Source organism: Haliotis cracherodii, unplaced genomic scaffold, assembly GCF_022045235.1.
Source record: "Haliotis cracherodii isolate W230 unplaced genomic scaffold, xgHalCrac1.p SCAF_12, whole genome shotgun sequence".
Taxonomy (NCBI): domain Eukaryota; kingdom Metazoa; phylum Mollusca; class Gastropoda; order Lepetellida; family Haliotidae; genus Haliotis; species Haliotis cracherodii.
In genome coordinates this window covers 42,291,122-42,315,091 of record NW_027266267.1, presented here as the reverse complement: position 1 = coordinate 42,315,091, position 23,970 = coordinate 42,291,122, and the positions used below count along the sequence as shown (strand labels likewise).

The window sequence follows — 23,970 nt, the reverse complement described above, 5'->3', positions numbered from 1 at the left end:
CAACTAACACTACAAAACACTTGTTAGTTTGTTGTTTAACGCCGCACTCAACAATATTCCAGTTATATGACGGCGGTCTGTAAATAATCGAGTCTGGACCAGACATTCCAGTGATTTTTATCATGAGCATCGATCTAAACAATTGGGATACAATGGCGAGCATCAAACAAGTCAGCAAGACTGATCCCCCGATCCCGTTAGTCGCCTCTTACGACAAGAATAGTTGCCTGTTACGGCAAGTATGAGTTGCTGAAGACCCATATTCTAACCCGGCTCTTCACGGGTCACTAGTATTGATTTGCTTACCCACTCATTCTGGAGCTGTTTCATCTTCCTCGGTTGGAAACGCCCTACTCTCCATTCCTAGCTATGGATCAGTTGACCTGGGAAGTATGCCACGAGTTTCACTTAATAATATTTCAATCTTTATTCAGTTGAAAGCCACACGCTGATATAAATAGCCCGCAAGGTGGCGGTGTTTCAGTTTCGAACAGTGACATGCGATCTAAACACAACCGAATGTCGAGAGGAGCTCGATCACCATTGACCGTCAAACTTGGTATCAACTTGAATGGCAAACCTTTGGTACCACAACTGGCTCCATAATCAGACATAAGTCGATACAGTTTCTGTAGTTTGATCACAAAAAATCGAATCTGTTGTTTTTGAGTGTCTGCCTTAATTACAGTAGGCGGAGCTTATTCAAGGTTGCGCTATTAAGTAGCGCAGCACATCTGGACTATGTGATGGATTCGTGGTCAAATTACAACGTAGTGTAGGTTTACGGATGAACAGCAGTATAACAACAGTTTTAGAAAACATAACAGCAAGGATACAAAAATACGAAATTGACGTTAGTAACATCAGAATTAACGACTAGATTTTTAAAAAATCTTCAACCTATTAGGGTTTTTTGTGTAGGTTTTGGTCACTTGCATTGAATATTGATAATCAGATTCAAGTAACAGACATTCTTTTTTGAAATAGTGTTTACAAATAAAGATTGGTCACACATGCCTATATTGGGAGTTTGTTCCGAGGCATTCGTCAATTCATTTTATGATCGTTATTGTGAGATTGTTAGTGATTTGGACGACGAATCTTATGATGACGCCATAAACAAGGCTCTGTTTATCACGTTGTTGAAAACAATTGACCAGGAAGAAGATTATCGCGGCATTGATATTATGACAGACGCTCGTCATGGATGGAGGAAATATGAGAGCGACATTGTTGCTTTGAGTCGCGAACCAAAATATGTGTTCATGCGGAGAGAGATTAGATGCATGGCATTCGTAAATGTTTGGACTATCTTGAAAATAATATTTGAATCCATGTTCACGCACAGATAGAAATACTAATGTGAACAACTGTTTATCTGACTACGTCTCGAAGTATGTAATGCAAATAATATTTGGCATGCCTCCTAAGGAATCATACGGGAATTAAAATCTGTGTCACGGGACCCACGAAGTTTAGTTTCAGGGGGTGACGAGGCACTCGAATGTGTGTGTGTGTTTGCGTGTGTGTTTGCGTGTGCGTGCGTGCGTGCCTGCCTACCTGCCTGCCTACCTGCCTGCCTGCGTGCGTCCGTGCGTGCGTGAGTGCGTGCGTGTGTGATCAGTGCCAGAGAGTAACCTCTTGAAAGATTCCCTTAGGAGTAAAGGGTTAGATAGACGTGAACATTAAATGAGTGGATCACTGGTCCTGTCATGCATTGCATATGTGGCCAAAATGGAAAGGTCATAATCACCGTCCAACAAATAATCTACAACCTAAAAAAGACAGAAAACATAGATTCACAGAGCACACACCTTGCATCCTAATCAAGCACCCCGTGTCATCATATTATCTACATAAGTTGAGAATCAATGGCACAAAATTGCCTTTTGAAAATTTTTCAGTCCGTCTCCCGGGGTCATTAGAAAAACAATGCACACACTTGTTTTATGAAAAATTACTCGTCAGGAAATTGAGAAAATATAATGAAATACGAGGTCATTAACATACACATGATATATCCAAGACTAGAGGTTACTGAGATAATTATTCTTTTAACATTTCAAGGTTTCTCAGTGTATGAAATATTGCAATTATTCAATTCTAATCCCTAAAAAATCTAAAGGTTTTTAATTGCGTGGATCGATGCTCATGGTGTCAATCACTGGATTGTCTGGTCCAGACTCTATTTTTTACAGACCGCCGTCATATAGCTGGAATATTGCTGAATGCCGCGTTCAACAACAAACAAACAAACAGACAAACAAACAAACAAAGGTTTTCATGTGGATGATCGATGACTCGCCTTAATATGGTAACATTAACGCATTTAGTATTTTCTTTATGTATTGAAAACAATATAATGGAATGAAAATAGCAGTCATACCGAAGTCAGATTTCGAATACTGTGGTAGCATCTGGCTACAATTTCCGCAATTAGAAGTAACACGAGCTGTGAAACTTACTTATGAATATTTAACTAATAACTACAAAACGAAACTTCCGCAAAACACAATGTAGTGTAACGATTTCACTTTGTCGTCCATTGCCTCTCTGTTAGATCAGCTACATACGAACTTGCTACAAACAGCCTTTATTACTCTGACATTACCAACAATGTCGGCTGAATTCAGACCAACTTCTCATCAGGAATCCGCTGATGAAATCCTCCTTTCTCATGACGAAGGACAAGGGATCCTGGAAGAAAACAAGCCAAGCGAGTACAAATCCATTGATGAAACTATGTCTACTGCTGGTAGTTACGCTAGCACCGACCACAGTAATCCTGTTTCTGTTGAATATAACTACACTGACGACGTCAACCCGGCCCCTGATTATCAGGCTATTGAAGGAAGCCAATCAGAATCTAATGACTATGAAACCCTGCGTATGATTACATTGAAGTAATAACCGAGCCACGTACGGTAAGAGTTGAAATAAAAAAAAATAATGCAAAGGTTTCAGTTTATGTGAAGTTTGGCTGTGTGATGTTTTCGGTTCAGTTTTGAGATAAATGTTATTTTCATATTTGCGGGTTTTATTGAGTAACCAATGTAAACAAAACCCATGAAACAACGTGAAAGAAGAAATTAGTATTGTTTCGTAGACATGGAACAAAATCCCAGAAACAGCGTGTAACAAAGTCCTTATGACATCACTGACATTGAACAGAGAGTAACATTATTCCCTCGTTAATTTCAGCTTACGTCTAAGTGTAAGAAGACCATTCTGTTTCTCGTTCCCATATTTGCCAGTGTGATAGTGAACATCACAGTTGGGTGCTGCACATCCTTAATGTTTTTTCACCGGGTGGACTTAAGAGGAGATTCCAGTGAAGCCGGACGGTCGGTCCCAAAAGTTCTTATCACATTTGGTGTGTTTTCTGGACTGGCAGGTAATTGATTTTAAGATAACTTAGTGATTTTTGTTTACGTGGCTCTGTGCATTTGTTCAGCAATAGTATAGCGGGGAACGTCAGAAATGGGTTTCACACATTGTTCCCGGATGGTGTCTCGAAACCGAGCCTTCGCATTGACGAGCGACCGCTTTAACCATACCATCTAAGATAAATTTACCTTGGTCACCAACGTCATATCGGTGGTTTTGATTTTGCGCGAGTGTATTTATTCATGACTTACATGCGTATGATGTCCAGATAGAAACAGCACATTGTCACATTTTGCATTTAGTCACAAATAGTGTTACTTTATGTTGCACATCTGTGGTGAGTTTCAGCTGCTTCGTGTTCGCCGCTTATGATCAGATACGGTTTCCGGAAGGTCGCCCTGGGCGGAAGTGTTCTTCACATCTGTTCATCTGTCTTCTCGTCATTAACAACCACAGCCGATATCTTGTCTATCCTATTTGGCATCATGAGAGGTCTGTCAAAATATATAAAATATTTTCAAAGTGAATCTTGTAGAGGTTATTTTTTGTTTCATAAGGCATGGGCAACTAAGCATACAAGCGATCTTTCATACGAGTAGTGTTTGCTGTAGGCGCATTTTTGTACATATTTGAGTTGTGTTTTTAAGGGCAGATACATCCAAACGCTTATACGATGCGAGTATTTTCAAATGCAGTTCGGTGGCCCACTCACTCAGTCAAATGCAATTATTTGTCAAAGACAGTAAGTTTAAAATTAGGTATGGAATCTTTTATTGAAAGCAACTTCTATTATCTGATAATCACTCTTTTTGTTGACAAACCTATAAATTTTGGATAAAGAATATATTCATATATTTTCGTCTTTTGACTACAAAAGCAGTACATAACGTTATCAATAATTTGTCTTTGGATATTTGACCTTGATAAAGGTCTTACAAATGTTTTTACAAATTTTTTGTCAGGTTTTGCTGTGGGTCTTCTTCGGACCATTGGCGTTGTAGCTACCGTGGACCACCTCTACACTCGTCCAGCTCTCGCTCTTCTTATCAGCCACACCAGCTTCACCGTTGGGAACATCATTGGTATCACTGCCATCGTGGTCGGCTTTTCTCATGGATGGGACTTGTCTCATACCATGAGAGCGTTTGAGATATCTGCTGTTATAGGACTTGTCGCTGGTAGTTTTCTGCAGAAGAACTCACAGACCCAGCAGAACGCGTCCAAGCTGTTCAAACACCCAAAGTTTTCACAGCAAAAAAAATGCAGTTTCCGGTATCCGGATACCTGCCGGATACCTACCCAAAACACGTCCGGGTATCCGGTGGCAGATACCAGGCCGGATACCAGATCCGTGGTATCCGGCATGGACACCTCACCTGAAAGTATGCCACCTGGAATCCGGGTATCCGGCACCGGATACCTCACCTGATACCTCAATCTGGGTGTCCAAGGATCCGGCACCGGATACCAAGGATCCGGCAACGGATACCTCATTCTGAGTTTCCAAAAACATGTCACAATTTGGGGGTGCATTTTGTTCAATTAAGTGTGAAACACCTAAATATATATTGGAAACTAACCATGAAAATTGAACATTGCTGAAGGAATCCGGCAGGTATCCGGCAGGTATCCGGATGCAATTTTTCGAGATGTCTTAATCCTGGTAAATGATGTTAGCCTGGGCATATCAGATAGCTGTAGTAACATTCTGTGTCATTTTAGTTGTAAATATCCCCTTAAAGTTGAGATCTATGGGCATGTACTTTTGGAGAAGACAATTTTTTCAATCTTTTTAGATGTTAAGCTGTTTAATGAACAAACATCAGTTCTAATACATGTATGATGATATCCTTAAATTTCATGTTCAGACTTCCAGATTGTTCTGAGTGAAAATATAAACTCATCGACTGTGTGCTCACTTGGGTCTTTGGTCCTAGTGAGATGATAATATGATTATTTGTAAAGGTACAAGTACTTGTTACGAGCATACCAGCTTCATTTAAGTTTTGAAACACAATATGCCTCACTCTGAGGGTGACATGTACCAGATTTCATCACACTACAGAGAGCTGTTCCTCAGTTACTGTGAACATTTTTACTGAAAGACATTGAAAACTAATTTGACCTTCAATATCAGTTGCGACTATTTCAAAAACAATTGTAAATTGCTTCATTCAGTATAACATTGACAAACATATGACAATGATATACAACTAAATGTATAAGAGTTATTTAGACTTCTGCAGGAAAATGCACATTAGAGAAAAAGAGTCATCAGAAAGATGACATAACCCCCCGGCAGCTGTCTGTAAAGTAACCACTAGTAAATGTGCAATTCTGTATGTAATGAGTCAACAGTTTAAAGTTCTTTAAGAAGCATACATTGTTTATCCACAAAAGATCCACCATGGTCGCATCCATATGAATGCCAAGTTTCGATCAAATACATTGAATGGTTTTCGAATTCTGCCCCAGAAACGAACCTCATCCCCAATTGAATCAATGTCCAACTTCATTCCACAAAAATTTAAAAAAATAAAAATTAGAAAAATCCAAAAATATCAAAAGGCAACACTTCAGTATGTGCCTGATAGCTTTGCCAAGTTTCGATCAAATACACAGAATGGTTTTTGAATTCTGCCCCGGAAACGAACCCCATCCCCAATTGAGTTTATGTCCAACGTCATTCCATAAAAAAAAAAAAATTAAAAAATTTAGAAAAATCCCAAAATATCAAAAGGCACCACTTCAGTATGTGCCTGATAGATTTGCCAAGTTTCGATCAAATACACTGAATGGTTTGGGAATCCTTCCCCTGGAAAAGGAAATGATTACGGATGGACGGACGGACAGACAGACTGGCTGATCGCTATATCACCCCGTATTATATGCCGGGGGGATAAAAAGTAAGTGTATGACCTGTTGCCAACTTCTATCCCTGCCCTAAGGAAGAGTTTGGCCATTAACAAATTTTTGTCTGGCTATGACATTGACCTTTGACATAGCAGATCAATGTGTTATTCCAAAGATGTCCAAGCAATGCATGGTTTCATCCGATAACTATGGCTATCAAACTGAGGCAAAATATTGGAAAATCCCCATTTACACACCTGGCTAAAGAAACATAAACAACAAACAAATTATCAATTTCTTTTATTTATATGCCTATATCACACACTGAACATTGTTCACATGATGGTTCCTGAAGCAGTATGCAATTTCCTCCTATTCTTCAATACTCATAACAGAGTGGGATAACTGTTCGCTTGAAAGCATAAGCAGACCATGCTCACCAGTTCAGAGTTACTTGCCCTCAAATATCCTTTCCCTTCTATATTGCCGTGGAAAAACAGGAACCAGGATGAGGGGAGGCCAGATCGGCTCTATCCCTGTTGCATTGTGTTAGTAGAATTGTGAACATTCTATTTGGTGTTTGGGTCCACATTTATAGACAAGTAGTCGCAAACATCATTCCTTTCAAGTGATTACCACATGGCCAAAGACAATAATTTCTTCAACGTCCTTGAAGGGTCCCACTCCGACTTGGCATTGGTTGGTCTTCTCACATTAGCCAGACCAGCCTTTGTGAGTGTGTCCCAGAGTCAATTGGGATATAACTTCTTGGTAGGCCCCCATTGAAATAACAGGATTCTCCTCATCACTGTCTGCCTATCACTTCTGATATCTGGAAGGGTCCTTCCAGACTGTCAACCAGTCATCCGGGTATCTCAAGCTGGACATCAGTTTCTGCAAAATTATGTATAAAGATTGTAGCAATAGAAAAGAATTGTTGCAACATGTACTTACAGACAAAAGGCAGCAAATTCACTTAATTTATCATCTTTGAGTTTTGTTATATACCAAACATTTGAGATATATATTGTTCCATGCTGATGAGTTGAAACAATCATTAACTGACATCTCTTAAAAATGCTTGCCATACAAGCCAAAGTAATAGATGAGGTAGCAAGTGGGCTCATTGATCGCTCGTAATCGTACCCAATAACGTGGGATGTTGTCCATAACAGTCATCATCGGTGCGTCTGGATTGAGCTCATAACATTAATCACTGGTTTGCCTAGTTGAGATTTGAGATTTGATTATTTATAATCCTTGTCATTTAGCTGAACTATTGTTGGATGTGGTGTTAAATGAGTGAAATGGGAAGAAAGCCCGAAGTGATGCAGGTCTTACATGTTTACCACTTTGATGAAACCCACAAGCAAGTGTATGATGCTACCCTCGATTCAAACCCACGACCATTGGTTTCTGTCAAGCCCAAGAGATGCAACTATGCACAGCAAGTTGTGGTGCCTTTGATAATTAGGCCATCCATGCCAACAGGTGATAAAGAACAAGCAAACTGAAGAAATATTTGCAGAATAGCTACATGAACATGATGAACCAAACAGAATAATTTCAAATATTTACCACTCACTGCTACTCTTCTCTTGTTCCTCATTGCTTCCCTTTTTCCATTGATGCTGTGCAGATGACTGACTCATTCATTCATCCAGACATTCTGCAAAAATAAGTAGCATTCACATTACAGACATATCCAAACTGTACATGCTGTACATTGAATTCAATTGAAAAGGCCCCAGTTGAGTTTCCAACTTAGAACTGTCCTTATTAAAATATTTCATCCCAAACATTCAGATAAAACATAATCCCATATTTAACAACTGTCAAACAATTATTTGACAACAAAGCCAGGGTCATTCAACATACACTTTACATAGGGAATCACTTGTTGCAAAAAAGATCCTCGCCAAGGTCAGAGTCATTCCATGAAATATTGAATTATTTAGTTATGAAGCTTATACAAAACAAGGACATAACAGTGTAATTATAAAAATATGTTAAGCGTAAAAAAAGTAAAGTCTTTGGTGGCCATTATTGTAAATTATAGTCTGTATTAGCATCCCACAAAAGTTTAGAGTTAATAATCGTTCCTAGATCTTTGTACATTTCTTCATTATCTATAAAAAGCGGATCTAATTTGGATCATCTTGTTTTGACCACAAATCCATTACGCCCCTTATGCAAATCCTTGTCGTCATAACAAACAGTTGACCATAATACTAAAAAAAGGACCCTTGGCGTTTACAGTAAAGTATGTAGAGCAGGAAAATATCTAAATCAATCCGTTCCATAAGATCTCTGCACGGAAATCATAAGGTCACGAAGCCCTGCTACGTACCTGGCATCCGCATTTGCTGCCAATCGCCTTTCCAAATACTGTTGACTTCCGCGTTGTGGATGTCTCAGAGGACCTTCGGTCGGCATTTCCGTGGTGGAGGTGAATGAGAACAATCTATCGATACACGAGGTAAGCTTATCGTAATCAAGCATCACAGTGTATATCGATACACGAGGTTTGTTTACATCCATGTTCTAAAATGGCGCCCTGGACCGCAGGGGAATATGGGTAAATTGGCTTGTTCCGGGTTAACACAAAGCTGAGCCCCCGTCTCTAATATCACAATATTGTTTGGCGCAAGTTGACGACGCGCATAGGGAGCCGGGAACTAGTTTAACACGACATAAGCTGGTTCCCGGCTCTCTATGCGCGTCCTCAACTTGCGCCAAGTTATATTAGAGACGAGGCCCAGCTTATACACTGAACACGATCGGTCATTTCGTCAAAATTGGCCAAATATTGAGATTGCAGCTGAGGTAATGCTGGCAGCTGAAGTGACACATTAAGGTAAGGAATATGTGAATATTACAATGATCACGTATTAAAGTAATTTACCACATGTAAGCCTGTCACATGTGACACATTAACTTTCATAGCCAACATGTAAGTAAATGTATCAGGATATAATTATATTTTTATATAACAAGTAGCCTGTCTATCATATGTTAGTATATGCTTATGTATATAATGAAGAAATATGTTTACTTTAACTGGATAATTTGTATGCTTATGAGACTCACTGTCTTATGTCATATACTCCCTTTACTCTGTGAGATGATTAATAGCCTCAACATATTTTTCCAGATGTGAAGAATCAAGAACAGCTTTAATGACAGGGAAGTTTTGCATCAGAGATCATCGTGAAGTGGAAGATAAGACATTTTAAGGGTATGAACATTTTCACTTGAACTAGCTGAACAATAACCATGATGACAACTTTATCATGGGGGAATTTTGGGTGGTGGGGTAGCCTAGTGGTTGAAGCGTTCACTCTTCGTGCTGAAGACCCATGCAGGTTTGATTCCTGCCACATAGCTGCGATATTGCTGAGTGTGGCGTTAAACATCAAACAAAGCTAACAGCCGCATACATACTCACATGGGGATTCCAGGTTGAAGTTAGTCCCCATCAACATGATCAACCTATGCTAGTTGTAAGAGATAACTTAATGGATCGGCTGATCAGGCTCGCTGACTTGGTTGATCCATGTCATTGTATCCCAATTGTGTGGATGGATACTCATGATGTCAATCACTGGATAGTCTGGCCCAGACTTGATTATTTACAGACCGCCGTCATTTAGCTGGAATATGGCTGAGTGCAGAGTTAAACAACAAACACCAACATGATTCTACAACCTGCTCTTGTGGATACCATTTTGAGGATCCTAGACATAACTTCTTTTCGGGTCTTAACTATTGCAATATGTTCTACTACATGTGTTTTAAACATATATTTTTTTCATTGGCTTATCTAAATGATGCTCAAATACAAAATAATTATTAATAAAATACTAATTCTATACTATTGCAAACTATCAGTTGAGCAATAATGTAATCATCTGATTATAATTAGATAATGAAGGAGAAGTCCATATTGATTAAATCTACCAGATTCTGAGATAAATGCACGTATTGATTGATTTATTTCAATGTTTTCCTGTACATAATTTTCAACAATTCCATATAAAGCTTTCTTATATCCATGCTGTATAATAATACCTATTATTTCTAATAATAGCATAATTTGGACACACAAATAAGTAATGAATGGTATTTTTATAACAGGTGCCACACGTGCGGGATAGGTCATTTCACATGAATCATTTTTATGTGAATTTAAATCACTACAAGCTGATCTGAGTCCTGAAAGGATATGCCTTCGATTCTGTGAAAATGGAAATGCTTAAACATCTCCCAGTATTAACCATGCTATTACAGAATCTGTTCACTTGTTTGTGTATGTAAAATATTTTTTCAACGATTACATCCATCTAATGATTGTTTGTATGTGTGATGTGCCAGTAGAGGTATATATGTACAAGCATGTGCATACGCGTATAAAAATTATGTATGTTTGGCTAGGTACCAGTATATGAATTAGTTGTTTTGTGCGACTTGTATATTAGCATCATCATAGTTTCAACAGACAGTTTATGTATATCAAATTTTAAATGTCTTTGTAGGGAGAATTGCATATCAAAACTGTCATTATTCTATTACTTATGAGTAGAACTTTTTAAGTATCTGGCAAGATACATTTCCTTGGTCCACAGAAACATGTTACTAGTAAACTGTAAACTGACTTGTCAGTGTGGTTGGAAACTAACTAAGCCGTCACTACTCAATTAAGTAATTAACAGATAATTGCAAGTGATAATACCCACCTGACACTAATTGCCCTGTTAATCCCTAATCCACCATGAGTTGACATTGAGTTCATCTTGCTAATGAGCTGTTGTGAGCGTAACAAGATGATAAACATCAAAGGTGGGGCAGGCTTTGATCAAGTGTTCTGTAGAAGAGATTATGTCATTTGTTTAATGTTTATTTAGGATTAGCTACATCCCTTGATCCTACCAAGACCATACTTGAGATTATCAGACAGTTTGTCTGGATACAACCTGATGTCTCAACTGTACTTATTGGATTCTGCCTTGTAGCAAACTATGTGTGTGACAAGGACTTTGACCACTCTGTGCAGATGCATAACAATGCACTTGGGGTATGATTCAATTGGGGTATGATTCAATTATGTCACACAAGTCAAAGATGGGTTCCACTGTATTTAGAAACAGACGATAGATGCAATACTGTGTAACTTTATAACAATCGAACGAGTATTCAAATAGGAATACACATATATTTACAATTACCCTTGAAAAGTTCCAAAACCAAATAGAACTACTTAAATTATGATTACACTTGACCAATATTTTTGGCAGTTTTTCCCGTTATTGTTAATCTTAATTAAAGATAGGATAAATGATAAAAATATGATAATGATTTTACTCATGACTAATCATGGGCGGATACAGCTTTTTTACAGCTATTTATTGTCTTTGGTGGAAATTTATACAGAAATAAAGATTTATTTTCGAAATAAAAAGGGGGGTGCGCACCACAGCATCCCCCCTCTGTATCCGCCCATGCTATTGCCAGCAGCCGAAATAAGGTCCCCCAAATGTAATATACATAGTTTTTAGTCGATTGTTCAGGTGGTTCTTTTCAGTTGATTTTTTGTATCAGTGTCTATTTTGGCCTACCAATTAATGGTAGATATTAATTATCAATAATAAGTGAGATAATTATTTTCAATGTGGCTCCCATTGCAACTGAAGCAAGGAACGATTCAAATTAAGCCTGATTCAGCTGCTACATTTATATGTACTTGCTTCTCTAATCAGTAATTCAATCAGGTGTATAGTGTCTTGATATTTGGTGAAAATATCTGTTGTATGAAATCCTAATGTTACTTACTTTTGTATTTGAGATGATATTTGTATTTGGTAGCCTAGTGGGTAATGCGTTCTCCGAAGCACTGGGTTCTGTTCCCCACATGGGTACTGTGTGAAAAGCCCATTTCTGGTGTCCCCGCAGATATATTGCTGGAATATTGCTAAAAGCTGTGTGGAACTATACTAACTTTCACACTCATTATATAATATTTTGAGATCACTTATATGACTTGTGTGATTGAAAGTTTTGATAATTATGAATACCGTATACGACAGAATGAGCGCGCAGGGCGCTCTCAAAATTTCGTGCTTTATGCTGGCAGCCTGAAATGTTAATGTACGACAAATATATTTTTCCAGAATGAAAATTCCCCATAATTAAGGGTGCATATCACACACGAATGTGTATTATATGCAAATAAATCTTGTATACATTGATCAATTGGAAAGGGTGCTAATTGGGATTGTTAACGAGACAATATATTAGCAAATATTCCCGTGGGCGCTTATTAGAGCGAGGCGCTTATTACATCAAATACGGTAGTTCTGTTTTTATGTATAAGAACCTATTTTATGCAATTTGCATTGCCTTGTTTACCCTTCCTTATGTTTTGATGTAATGCAAACATTTGAGAAAAAATCAGGTGAGCCTGCCTTATGGCACTACAGGAATTGTTTTCAGAAGATCAATTACAATTTTGTATTTTCTGTAAAATTTACTGTTTGCTATGGCTTTTTTACATTGGTTAACATGGTTTGGTTAACAGTTGCTTGATAAACTGTCATTACCTTACTCATTGAGAAACCAACTTTTTACCCTTTGTCAATATATGTATGTTTCTCATATTTTTAATAACAAGATTTTAAAGATGTTATAAATTGTTTCAGGCACCTGGATTTCACAATGACACCAGATCAGACAAGTCATACAAAGGACTCTCAGGGTGATGAATAATCCTCCCCAGAACAACTAGCAGGTTCACCTCAGAAAGTGATGATTCTGAATGAATAATGCCACATCAGTGTGATTCTGTAGGTTGTTTTATTACGACATTAATCAAGTCTAAAGGAATTAATACCACAGCAGTGAGACTATGTTTATGTGGTGTACGCTGACGCTGACTATACAAATCTGAATGACTTTTGTGGTTTATTGCAAAAACATAATTGACTTTAGATATTCTTCTCCCTTGAAATTCTTCTGAGATTTGGCCGATTTGTTTATTTAGAAAATGTCATTGAAGCATCTGTTTCTGTTTTTGAATGTTCTTGCAAACACCTTTGGTTACTGAACCAATGAAATGTCATAAAATCAATAAATATGATTTGTTATCTTAACAATTTTTTTTGTTTTGCTTCTTTAAAGAAATATGATATTGATCATTCATAACATAGGTGCTAACATATATCAAATATACTAATGCCCTGAATGTTTTCCTACAATTAATACAGCTCACTGAATGAAGTTTTTAGTTCCATGTCAGTAGAAAAATTACATTGATGTTTTTATGTACCGGTACTTTATTAGGTGTTTTCTGTGGATGCACCCATTTGGGTTAATGATATTCTGTTTCAAACTTCAATGAAACTCGTCTGTCAAGATGTAACAAGTACTGATACAGTTCCAAAATAATCTTTTAATCTCACCAGGAACAAAGGCCCAAGTGAGCACATAGCCAATGACTTTCATTTGTTTTGTCAGAGTGAATATGGTGTTATGTCACTTTATGAGCAAAATTCAAACAATATCATGATGGGTGACACCAAGCAATGTACCGATGTGGTGAATCGAGCGCTTCAACCACGAGAAGCTAGAACAAACTGGGAATATGAAGATGAAATGTAAGGATACCATCATACCAGGACTGAATGCTTTTCATTTAATACGCTGAACATCTAAAATGAAATATATATGAATTTGAAAAATGTTTTCACCAAAAGTACATGCCCATAGATCTCAACTTTAAGGGGATATTTACAACCAAAATAACACAGAATATTACTACAGCTATCTGCTATGCCTAGGCTAACATTATTTACTAGGAGAAAGACATCTCGAAAAATTGCATCCGGATACCTGCCGGATACCTTCAGCAATGTTCAATTTTCATGGTTAGTTTCTAATATATTTTTAGGTGTTTCACACTTAATTGAACAAAATGCACCCCTAAATTGTGACATGTTTTGGGAAACTCAGAATGAGGTATCCGGTGACGGATCCCTGGACACCCAGATTGAGGTATCCAGTGAGGTATCCGGTGCCGGATACACGGATTCTAGGTGGCATACTTTCAGGTGAGGTGTCAATGCCGGATACCACGGATCTGGTATCCGGCAAGGTTTCTGCCACCGGATACCCGGACGCGTTTTGGGTAAGTGTCCGGTGGTATCCGGCAGGTATCCGGATACCGGAAACTGCATTTTTTTTGCTGTGTTTATTATCTCCTCTCAATAAGGCTTGCTGCCTCTGTTGGTAGGTTTTCAAATGCATTGATAAACTTGAATCATAGTGAAAGTCATGTTCACAGCTCTATCCTAATCTGCCACTACCCACAGCTGATTGGTTCGAAAACCAGAATATCCCCAAACTAGGGTGTCTTGGATGTCTGACCCTGACATTGAACTTGGTATTTCAATTGAATCTAACAAATAACAAGGGTTGATAAAAGTAAACAGTATTTGTCGTTATTGAATAGAAAACTGTTCCATAATATTAATATATTTTGAATGTGGTCGGTCCCTAATCTTAAGACGATTTTATACAAATGAGCCAGACCCATTTAGTTACTGAGTCACGTAATTCATAGTTGTGTGCTATTATTAATAATTTATGTCTGTCTTACAGGGTTGTCTATCAGCATGATAGTTATCCGCATCAATAATTGGTCCATTGTCACTCAGTTTGTTGTGCTGGTTATACTGGTTATCATCCGAAATTTCCAAAGGGAAAAGCTAAACAAGTCAGCCCTTTTATCGATGGGAATATCGGTCCTTGCTCTCGGCGTTGTCACCATGGCGATTCGTGGTGCTTTGGCTGTATCCTTCCTGCTTGGAGCTGCTACAGGTGGGTTAAGCAATGAGTGTACCTCGTATGTTCAGGCGCCGTAATTCGCTGTGCAGAGTAGTGTCCCTAAGGTGCGCTGTAAATCTGCCCTCGTGGGTTCATAATGTTTTAGGTTTGTCAGCACTGTCCAATGCTCGTGGGTTTCAACTAAAAGATAAAAACCTAACACCTGCATCACTTGGGCTTTCCTCCCACATCAAGCTGACACACCGTGGTATACCTGGAATACAAAGCGGTGTTAAACCAAACTCACTTACTCACACTCAAGTTTTGTGATAACTCCCTTATGCATTCCTGTGTTTTGTCTGAAGGTTACTGAAGTGAGTGAGTGAGTGAGTATGTTTTTATGCCGCTTTTAGCAATATTTCTGCAATATCACTGTGGGCTATAAAATGGGCTTGACACATTGTTCCCATATGGGGAATCAAACCCGGGTCTTCGGCGTTACGGGCAAATGCTTTAACCACTAAGCTACCCCCACCTCCCAATGTAGCTGAAGACTTACTGACTTTGTATTCATTTTGCAGCTTTCTCTCAAATAATGCTGCCATTAGCGTTGGTCAACACCACGGGAAGAAGCAACTTGAAATTGGCCCTCCCAGTGCTGGGCTGCTTTGAGGAGATGGGAGGAAATATCAGCAGCCTTCTCCTGGGTAGGTAGTGTTCTGTGTTACTTCAATTTCATTCACTTAAACCTGTCAGACTGGAAACATTGCCACAATGACAGGGTTAAAATGAAGAAAACGTTTTTACACTGTCATCAAACTGAAATCAGTTTATCTGCTAACTGGAAGTTCAGTAACAGTTCTGTACGACAATATTATGATGATGATGAATAACAACGTTTACTATGTTATTATAACGATGTGTTTTAGTTATGCCCTCCTTATTCAGAGATGTGACACAGCCTTCATTATCTTATTCACAGCTCAATACGGCCGAATACCCTGTCAACCTGATGAAGGTAAGCGTCTGTATGTATGGTCCAATAGAATGTTGCTGTAACGTATATATTACAGTATAAGTTAACTTTTTAATGCTCTTTATTCGTGGGTTGCGTACTAATTCTCTCTGGGAGACCTGTAACGTCTGTCTTCGCGAGTCTTGCATGTGCGTAGATTATGAATCAGTTTTTGCAGTTTCATGATTCTGAAATATAGGTCATCGCCTTTTTACAATATTTATTTTCAAATCTACCTCTTTCTTTGACCCCAAACAGAATATTTTACATTATTAATACATAATGTTCACACGTGAACATGACGACATATGTCATTCTCATAATTCAGGAACTAAGTCAGATATTTCATATCATTTGTGGCGAACAACTGCTTACTGGAAGTTCAGTAACAGTTCTGTACAACAATATCATAATGATGAAAAACAACGTTTACTATGTTATTATAACGATGTGTTTTACTTATGCCCTCCTTATTCAGAGATGTGACACAGCCTTCATTATCTTATTCACAGCTCAATTTAGCCGAGTACCCTGTGGACTTGATGTAGGTAAGCGTCTGTATGTATGGTCCAATAGAATGTAGCTGTAACATTTATATTACAGTATTAGTTTACCTTTTAATGATCTTTATTCGTGGTTTGCGTAATAATTTTCTCTGGGAGACCTGTAACGTCTGTCTTCGCGAGTCTTGCATGTGCATAGATTATGAATCAGTTTTTGAGTTTGATGTTTCTGAAATATAGGTCATCGCCTTGTTTCAATATTTATTTTCAAATCTACCTCTTTCTTTGATCCAAAACAGAATACTTTATATTAATAATAAATATTGTTCACACGTGAACATGAAAACATATGGCATTCTCATAATTTAGGAACTAAGTCAACGCATTAAGGTTATTAAATAACAAGTTAAGTATGTCATGTTAAGTTAATCTTATCTTTATGTTATTTTTGTTCACATTTTTGAAGGAACAAAAGCCACATCATTTTTTATGTCACATTAATTGATGATGTATATAATACTATATTTCGAATAATGCAACAATTATTTCATGATAATTTACACATATGTACACGCATGTAGATTCCATGTACAAAATGAATAATTTCACACGTAGATCATACCAATGCTATCGACTAGAAATGATCACCTATCTATGATTCCAGTGGATATACATTGTAGCCAAAAAGGATAATAGTCTTCAGACACTAACAAAAACATGACCGATGTTCGTTAAGCTTTCTGCATTTAACATTTCAGAAAATTTATACTGGTATGAAGGGGATGTGCTGCTGATCATTGCCGGAGTTGGTGCCGTCATTTTATTTGTCATGATGAAACGCTGGACCCCTCTCAGTAATACGTCCGGGGAAGAGGACGGTGTCGAGGAGACAGATGATCATGTTGACAAAGCAGAGGACTATATGCAGGACCCTAGCAACTGATGCACCCCTATGAGAGGAAACGGGTGTTGCACGGACAGCTTGTTAAACTATAGAAACGCTTCACATAAGCATTATAACTATGTCACAGAGAGAAGAAATCACCATTTGTAACATTGTTGAAAACAGTTCATTCAGTCAACTATCAATATCTTATACACTCCCATTCTCATTATTGCCCCCCTGGGTAAAAAAGGTATTCCATTTGTAAAAAAGGTATTCCATTTGTACAGCAAATGAATTCCCTTCATTGTCACAAAACTTCACAATTTTTGGTATCTAGCAAACTTGCTCTCACCGTTTTCACAGTTAATGAACTCGCCTCTAGAACTCGTTCTTGGTCGAGACAGGACAGTGTCTAGGCATTTTTGTATGACATTCATAACGACTTTTCAAGTTTAATCAAGGTATAAAAAGATGTACATGTAATTAAAAGCGATCACGTTATTTTTTACTGACAATTCACCTTGAATAACACCACCAGCTTTTCTATGAAAGTCTTACTATTTTATAGACTCTTTTGATACTTTTGGTGGGAAATTGTCCTGCCGTAGAAAGAATTTACTCAGTTTCATACTTTTCACTGTGCCTGAACAATAGTAGCCGTTTCACCACCAGAAACAGTGACATGTGATGAGATTTCTGCTGTACCAGATAAATCACCTTGAATAAAATGTGTTTCTTTTATGTGTTGATAATTAATATTTTCCGTTATGAAAGCTCCTGATATCACACACAATGACAGTTGCATTGCATGTGAAAGAAAGAGCGTTTGGGTGTTGTCAGAAGGCAAAGCGATCTGTTAACCCATTGAGATACTTTGGAATACGCCCACCTGACTGTCACCTCAGTGTAAGCACAAAGATATTGAAACAAACGTATTTTACATCATGCTACAAGTTTCATTGGATGTTAACTATATACTGTTATACATTTTTGATTGCGTGTCATGGTACCCCGACGGCGAGGGACGTTACTCCTATCAGTCACTGGATTGTCTGGTTCACACTCGATGATATACAGACAGCATCCTGAACCTGAAATATTGCTTTGTATGACAAAACCAAACAATAATATATTCACTCTTGCAATGACTCATTAATCACTTACTTACAGTGAGTGAGTGAGTGAGTATGTTTTTACCCCGCTTTCAGCAATATTCCAGCAATATCACGGTGGGGGACACCAGAAATGGGCTTCACAACCTTGTACCCGGGGTTTTCGGCGTGACGAGAGAACGCTTTAACCACTAGGCTACCCGACCGCCCCTGTAGAATGACGTAAGTTTTACTGCATCACACCCCTACGTTATATTACAGGATAATTGGACGCTTAACATTGCTGTTCTAATTTTCCCGAGTTGTTTTGTTAATCTCGAGAATTCCCGAGATACTATATCCCTCGTGTCAGGGCCCTTGAATAAAGACTTGCTGACTTCACGATATGGGATGTATTTGAATGACGGGTAATTTCAGGGTTTTCTGGAATTTCTTTACTTTAAAAAAAAATAAAAAATAACCACCATGCCACTGATATCAACAGTTTTCATCACGGAGCTAATCCCAATTTCCTCAGACAAGATAGACATTAGAATGACGACAGCAATGTCAATGTTTTTTTCTGAAGGGGAAAAGAAATTGTTATTCGTACCTCGAATGCCACAGACTCCCCTAACAAGCCAGTCCTGTTCTTCTTTTGTCCCAAGTTCGACAACTCTTGTGTCTTCCGCCTCACATCGACTGACAGCCTCCTCCAGGGTGTCGTCTACGTCGAAGAAGTAGTAGCACTTGTTGGTGGTGGAGTCGTAGAAGTTCCGGGTGGCGGCCGGGTGTTGTGAGCAGCTGACTGGACCTATGACGACACCCACACCTGGGATCACACGGCATGCAGCGTGATATATACTATATCATTGATATCACGAGGCATGTAGTGTGATATATAGTTTAACATTGATGTAACACAGCATGCAGTGTGATATATAGCGTAACATTGATATCACGAGACATGTAGTGTGATATATACTGTAACATTGATATCACGAGACATGTACCGTGATATATAGTGTAACATTGATGTAACACGGCATGCAGCGTGATATATACTGTAACATTGATGTAACACGTCATGTACCGTGATATATAGTGTAACATTGATGTAACACGTCATGCAGCGTGTTATATACTGTATCATTGATATCACTAGGCATGTAGCGTGATATATACTGTATTATTGCTATCACGAGACATGTAGCGTGATATAAACTGTATCATTGATATCATGAGGCATGTAGCGTGATATATAGCGTAACATTGATGTAACACGTCATGCAGCGTGATATATATTGTATCATTGATATCACGAGGAATGCCGTGTGATATATAGTGTAACATTGATGTAACACGTCATGCAGCGAGATATATAGAGTATCATTGATATCACGAGGCATGTAGCGTGATATATAGCGTAACATTGATGTAACACGTCATGCAGCGTGATATATACTGTATCATTGCTATCACGAGGCATGTAGCGTGATATATAGTGTAATATTGATTTAACACGTCATGCAGCGTGATATATATTGTATCATTGATATCACGAGGAATGCCGTGTGATATATAGTGTAACATTGATGTAACACGTCATGCAGCGTGATATATAGAGTATAATTGATATCACGAGGCATGTAGCGTGATATAGAGCGTAACATTGATGTAACACGTCATGCAGCGTGATATATACTGTATCATTGCTATCACGAGGCATGTAGCGTGATATATAGCGTAACATTGATGTAACACGTCATGCAGCATGATATATACTGTATCATTGCTATCACGATGCATGTAGCGTGATATATAGCGTAACATTGATGTAACACGTCATGCAGCGTGATATATAATGCATCATTGATGTCACGAGACATGCAGAGTGATATATAGTGTAACACTGATGTAGGACGACATACAGCGTGATATCTACTGACACACTGATATCACGAGGCATGCAGCGTGTTATATACTGTATTATTGATGTAACACTTTATGCAGCGTGATATATACAGTAACATTGATATCACGAGGCATGAAGCGTGATATATAGTGTAACATTGATGTATCACGAGGCATGTAGCGTGATATATACTGTAAAATTGATATCACGAGGCATGTAGCGTGATATATACTGTAACATTGATGTAACACAGCATGCAACGTGATATATACTGTAACATTCATGTAACACGTCATGCAGCGTGATACATACTTTGAAACTGACATCACGAGGCATACAGCGTAACATATACTGTTACATTGACACAATGAGACCATGCACCGTGATATATATTGTAATATTGACGTCATGAGGCGCGCAGCACGATATATTCTAAACCTTTCCTTCGCGAGGCATACAACGTGATATATAGTGTAACATTGACATCACGAGGTATTCAGCATGATACATACTGTAACTTTGACGTCACATTACTGTAACATTACGTGCAGCGTGATACATCCTGTAGAATTGACATCACGAGACCATGCAGTGTGATATATAGTGTAACATTGACAGTACGAGGCATTCAGCGTGATACATACTGTAACATTGACATCACGATATGTGCAGCGTGATATATAGTGTAACATTGACATCACACAACATGCAGTTTGACATATATTGTAATATTGACATCACGATTCATGCAGCGTGATATATACTGTAACATTGATATCACACAACATGCAGTTTGATATATACTGTAATATTGACATCACGATTCTTGCAGCGTTGTATATACTGTAACATTGATATCGCACGGGATTCTGAATGATAAATACAATAAGATTGATATCACACAGGATGCTGGCTAATACATCCACGGACAGCGCCAGTTCAAGGTACCCTATAACAACGTGCTCCCCGTGCTGGTACATATTACCTTTTGTCCGAGCCACGAATGACCACAACAGGAACATGCACACACCCTTGACCAGCACGACATCGGCATCATCTTACTGAATCAACGTCTCTACGACTCTACGACAGCGCCACATGAATTGAAGCTCACAATAAAAGCATGCGCGTTAATTATACAGTCCCGTGACAGTAGACGAACATCATGTTTGTGTTGACAGGTGCCCATGTTCACATCTGAGTGTCTGATAGCCCGCCTCATCTAAAACACAAGTGTTAACCATGCCGATGGGTGAAATATGTTGTTTTTTTAGTTCATATGAATCTCATCGTTACCGCGAGAACTGGTTGTTGTTGACATTGACAACTGAACAAACCAGGGAGGACATGGCGCCGTTGTACAAAGCGATCTTAGCGCTAAGGTGATCGTAACTCCCATACCTTAACATAGACTTACGACAGTCGTGGGGCTGATGCTGTTTTGTACAACGGCGCCCTGAGTTGAATGGGTAGGTTTGGGTACCTCCAAAGTCCACAAAAGATAGCCCTGTTTACCCCAATAAAATGCACTAAATGTCTGCAACAAACCATCTTCCCGAGGCAAGAGAGTTAACTGACTTTGAAAGTCCAGTTTCCACCCTTGCCGAACTAGGCTGGAATTCCTGGGCTCGATCGTAGCGCGTCCAGTGGCTATTACGAGTTATGTCCTTTCTAAGCCTCTCTTTTTGACCAATCAGATTCAACCTCTCTTACCACTTGCATTTGTTTCAAACAAAACGGTGGCGCCAAGTCAAGACGATCTGATCGATAAACAAGATCTATATTGTGATAAAACGAGTCTTACATCGCGAAGTGCATCAAATCACGTGAGCATCTTTATTAAAAACATGAAAAGATTTAGAAAATATCTGTTGACAACGAGTTAGCGGTGCACATGCTTTGCAAATCCTGCAGTCGACCGAAATCTGCATCACACTCTACGAACCGGATTTCGATTTCGGTGCGCGATTTTGATTGGATTATGCATAGACTCGTCAGTCCAGCCAAAATCTAACTCCATAATACCAGCCTAGTTCGGCAAGGGTGGAAGCTGGACTTTCATAGTCTGTTAACTCACTTGCCTCGGGAAGATGGCAACAAACTACATTCTTACAGGTTCTTCCGACAGATGGGAGTGTTGTACAGGTTCTACTACACCAAATCAGAACCAGTTTGGACAGTGCGGTTTTCGTAGGGAGCCTTCAGTGCAGATCAAGAGATATCTGCAGGCTGTGATTGGAGGATATTCTGTAAGATTTTGATGTCTTTCAAATGTACATCCATCCAGTTATTAAGACTGACCATGTTTTTCTATATTTAGTACTGTCTATTTCAACATGATGACTTATGCTGAATGTGACCACAGCTATTTTCAAGTAGGTGACATTTGGTGCGAAGCTGGGGGTGGTGTGTTTAGCTTCAGGTACTCGGAAAAGGAGCTGGCTAAGCTAGTCATTTTAATTTTTTTTATTGCTGCTCTAGGGCCAAACTGTGCACACACATACAGGTAATAGCTGTTGAATGCTTAGTTATTTTAAAAAAAAATCATAACGTTACTATAGAAGTCTATGGGAAAACATTTGGTTGTGTGTAACCTATACTGTGTCTGAGTGGTATCCCTGTTCAACTGCTGCATGGTATCAAAGTAGGCTAGCACTGTAACAATTGCATTCGTCTGGACTAGTACATGCAGCCACACACACGTGCATGCACATCGCAGTATCGGTGTAATAATGTTGAGAGGGAAGTTAAACCTCACCTCACCTCACCTCACCTCACCTCACCTCACCTCACCGCACCGAACCTCACCGAACCTCACCTCACCGCACCTCACCGCACCGCACCTCACCTCAACTCACCTCACCTCACCTCACCGCACCACACCGCACCTCACATCAACTCAACTCATCTAACCTCACCTCAACTAACCTCACCTCACCGCTCCTCACCTCATCTCACCTCACCTCACCTCACCTCACCTCACCTCACCTCACCACACCTCACCTCACCACACCTCACCTCACCTCTTCCCACAGATATCAGGTTCCCAGACTCCATCCCACAGACAAGTCATTTTGCCAGACGCACAGCACAGCGCGACGCACAACGGACAGCAATATCACGGGCCAGGCGTGACAATCGGTGTTTTCTTTGGGAAGTGGGTATTCCAGGTACGCAACGGGTTTCAGCGATTTCTAATAATGCAGTCTCATCGTGCTTCGAAACGTGGAACGGAAAACAGTGCAAATACACCCTAAACACCTAATCTGGAACTAGTTTGTGTGGAGTTGTGACGAAGTGAAGGTGCAGCAGACATTTATATCAGCATATGCTAGTCGACGTTTGAAAGTGACGTTCCCGTTGCAGGGCGCGTGACTGAGTGATTGGAGATCCATCCGCCCACTGGAATTCAATAACAGCATGGAACCGGTGGATTTTCAGCTTCGTTTCTTGTTAAAATAAACATTTGTTAGTATTAGTTTTATCGTCTAAATTGTGTAACT

General features: G+C 39.0%; 1 protein-coding gene and 1 long non-coding RNA gene across 2 annotated transcripts; both read left to right on the top strand.

The window, feature by feature from the left end:
- The first annotated feature begins 519 nt into the window (after nucleotides 1–519).
- On the top strand, nucleotides 520–17,518 carry LOC139457407 (uncharacterized). Its single transcript, XM_071238807.1, has 9 exons — nucleotides 520–585; nucleotides 3,202–3,394; nucleotides 3,736–3,879; nucleotides 4,350–4,631; nucleotides 14,482–14,520; nucleotides 14,893–15,111; nucleotides 15,639–15,764; nucleotides 16,040–16,075; nucleotides 17,334–17,518. The coding sequence occupies exons 1-9, from the start codon at nucleotides 520–522 to the stop codon at nucleotides 17,516–17,518; spliced, it is 1,290 nt and encodes a 429-aa protein (XP_071094908.1).
- On the top strand, nucleotides 8,976–13,134 carry LOC139457908 (uncharacterized). The gene is made up of 3 exons (XR_011652642.1): nucleotides 8,976–9,097; nucleotides 9,395–9,478; nucleotides 12,936–13,134. It is a non-coding gene; the product is annotated as an uncharacterized lncRNA (long non-coding RNA).
- Nucleotides 17,519–23,970: the final 6,452 nt, after the last annotated feature.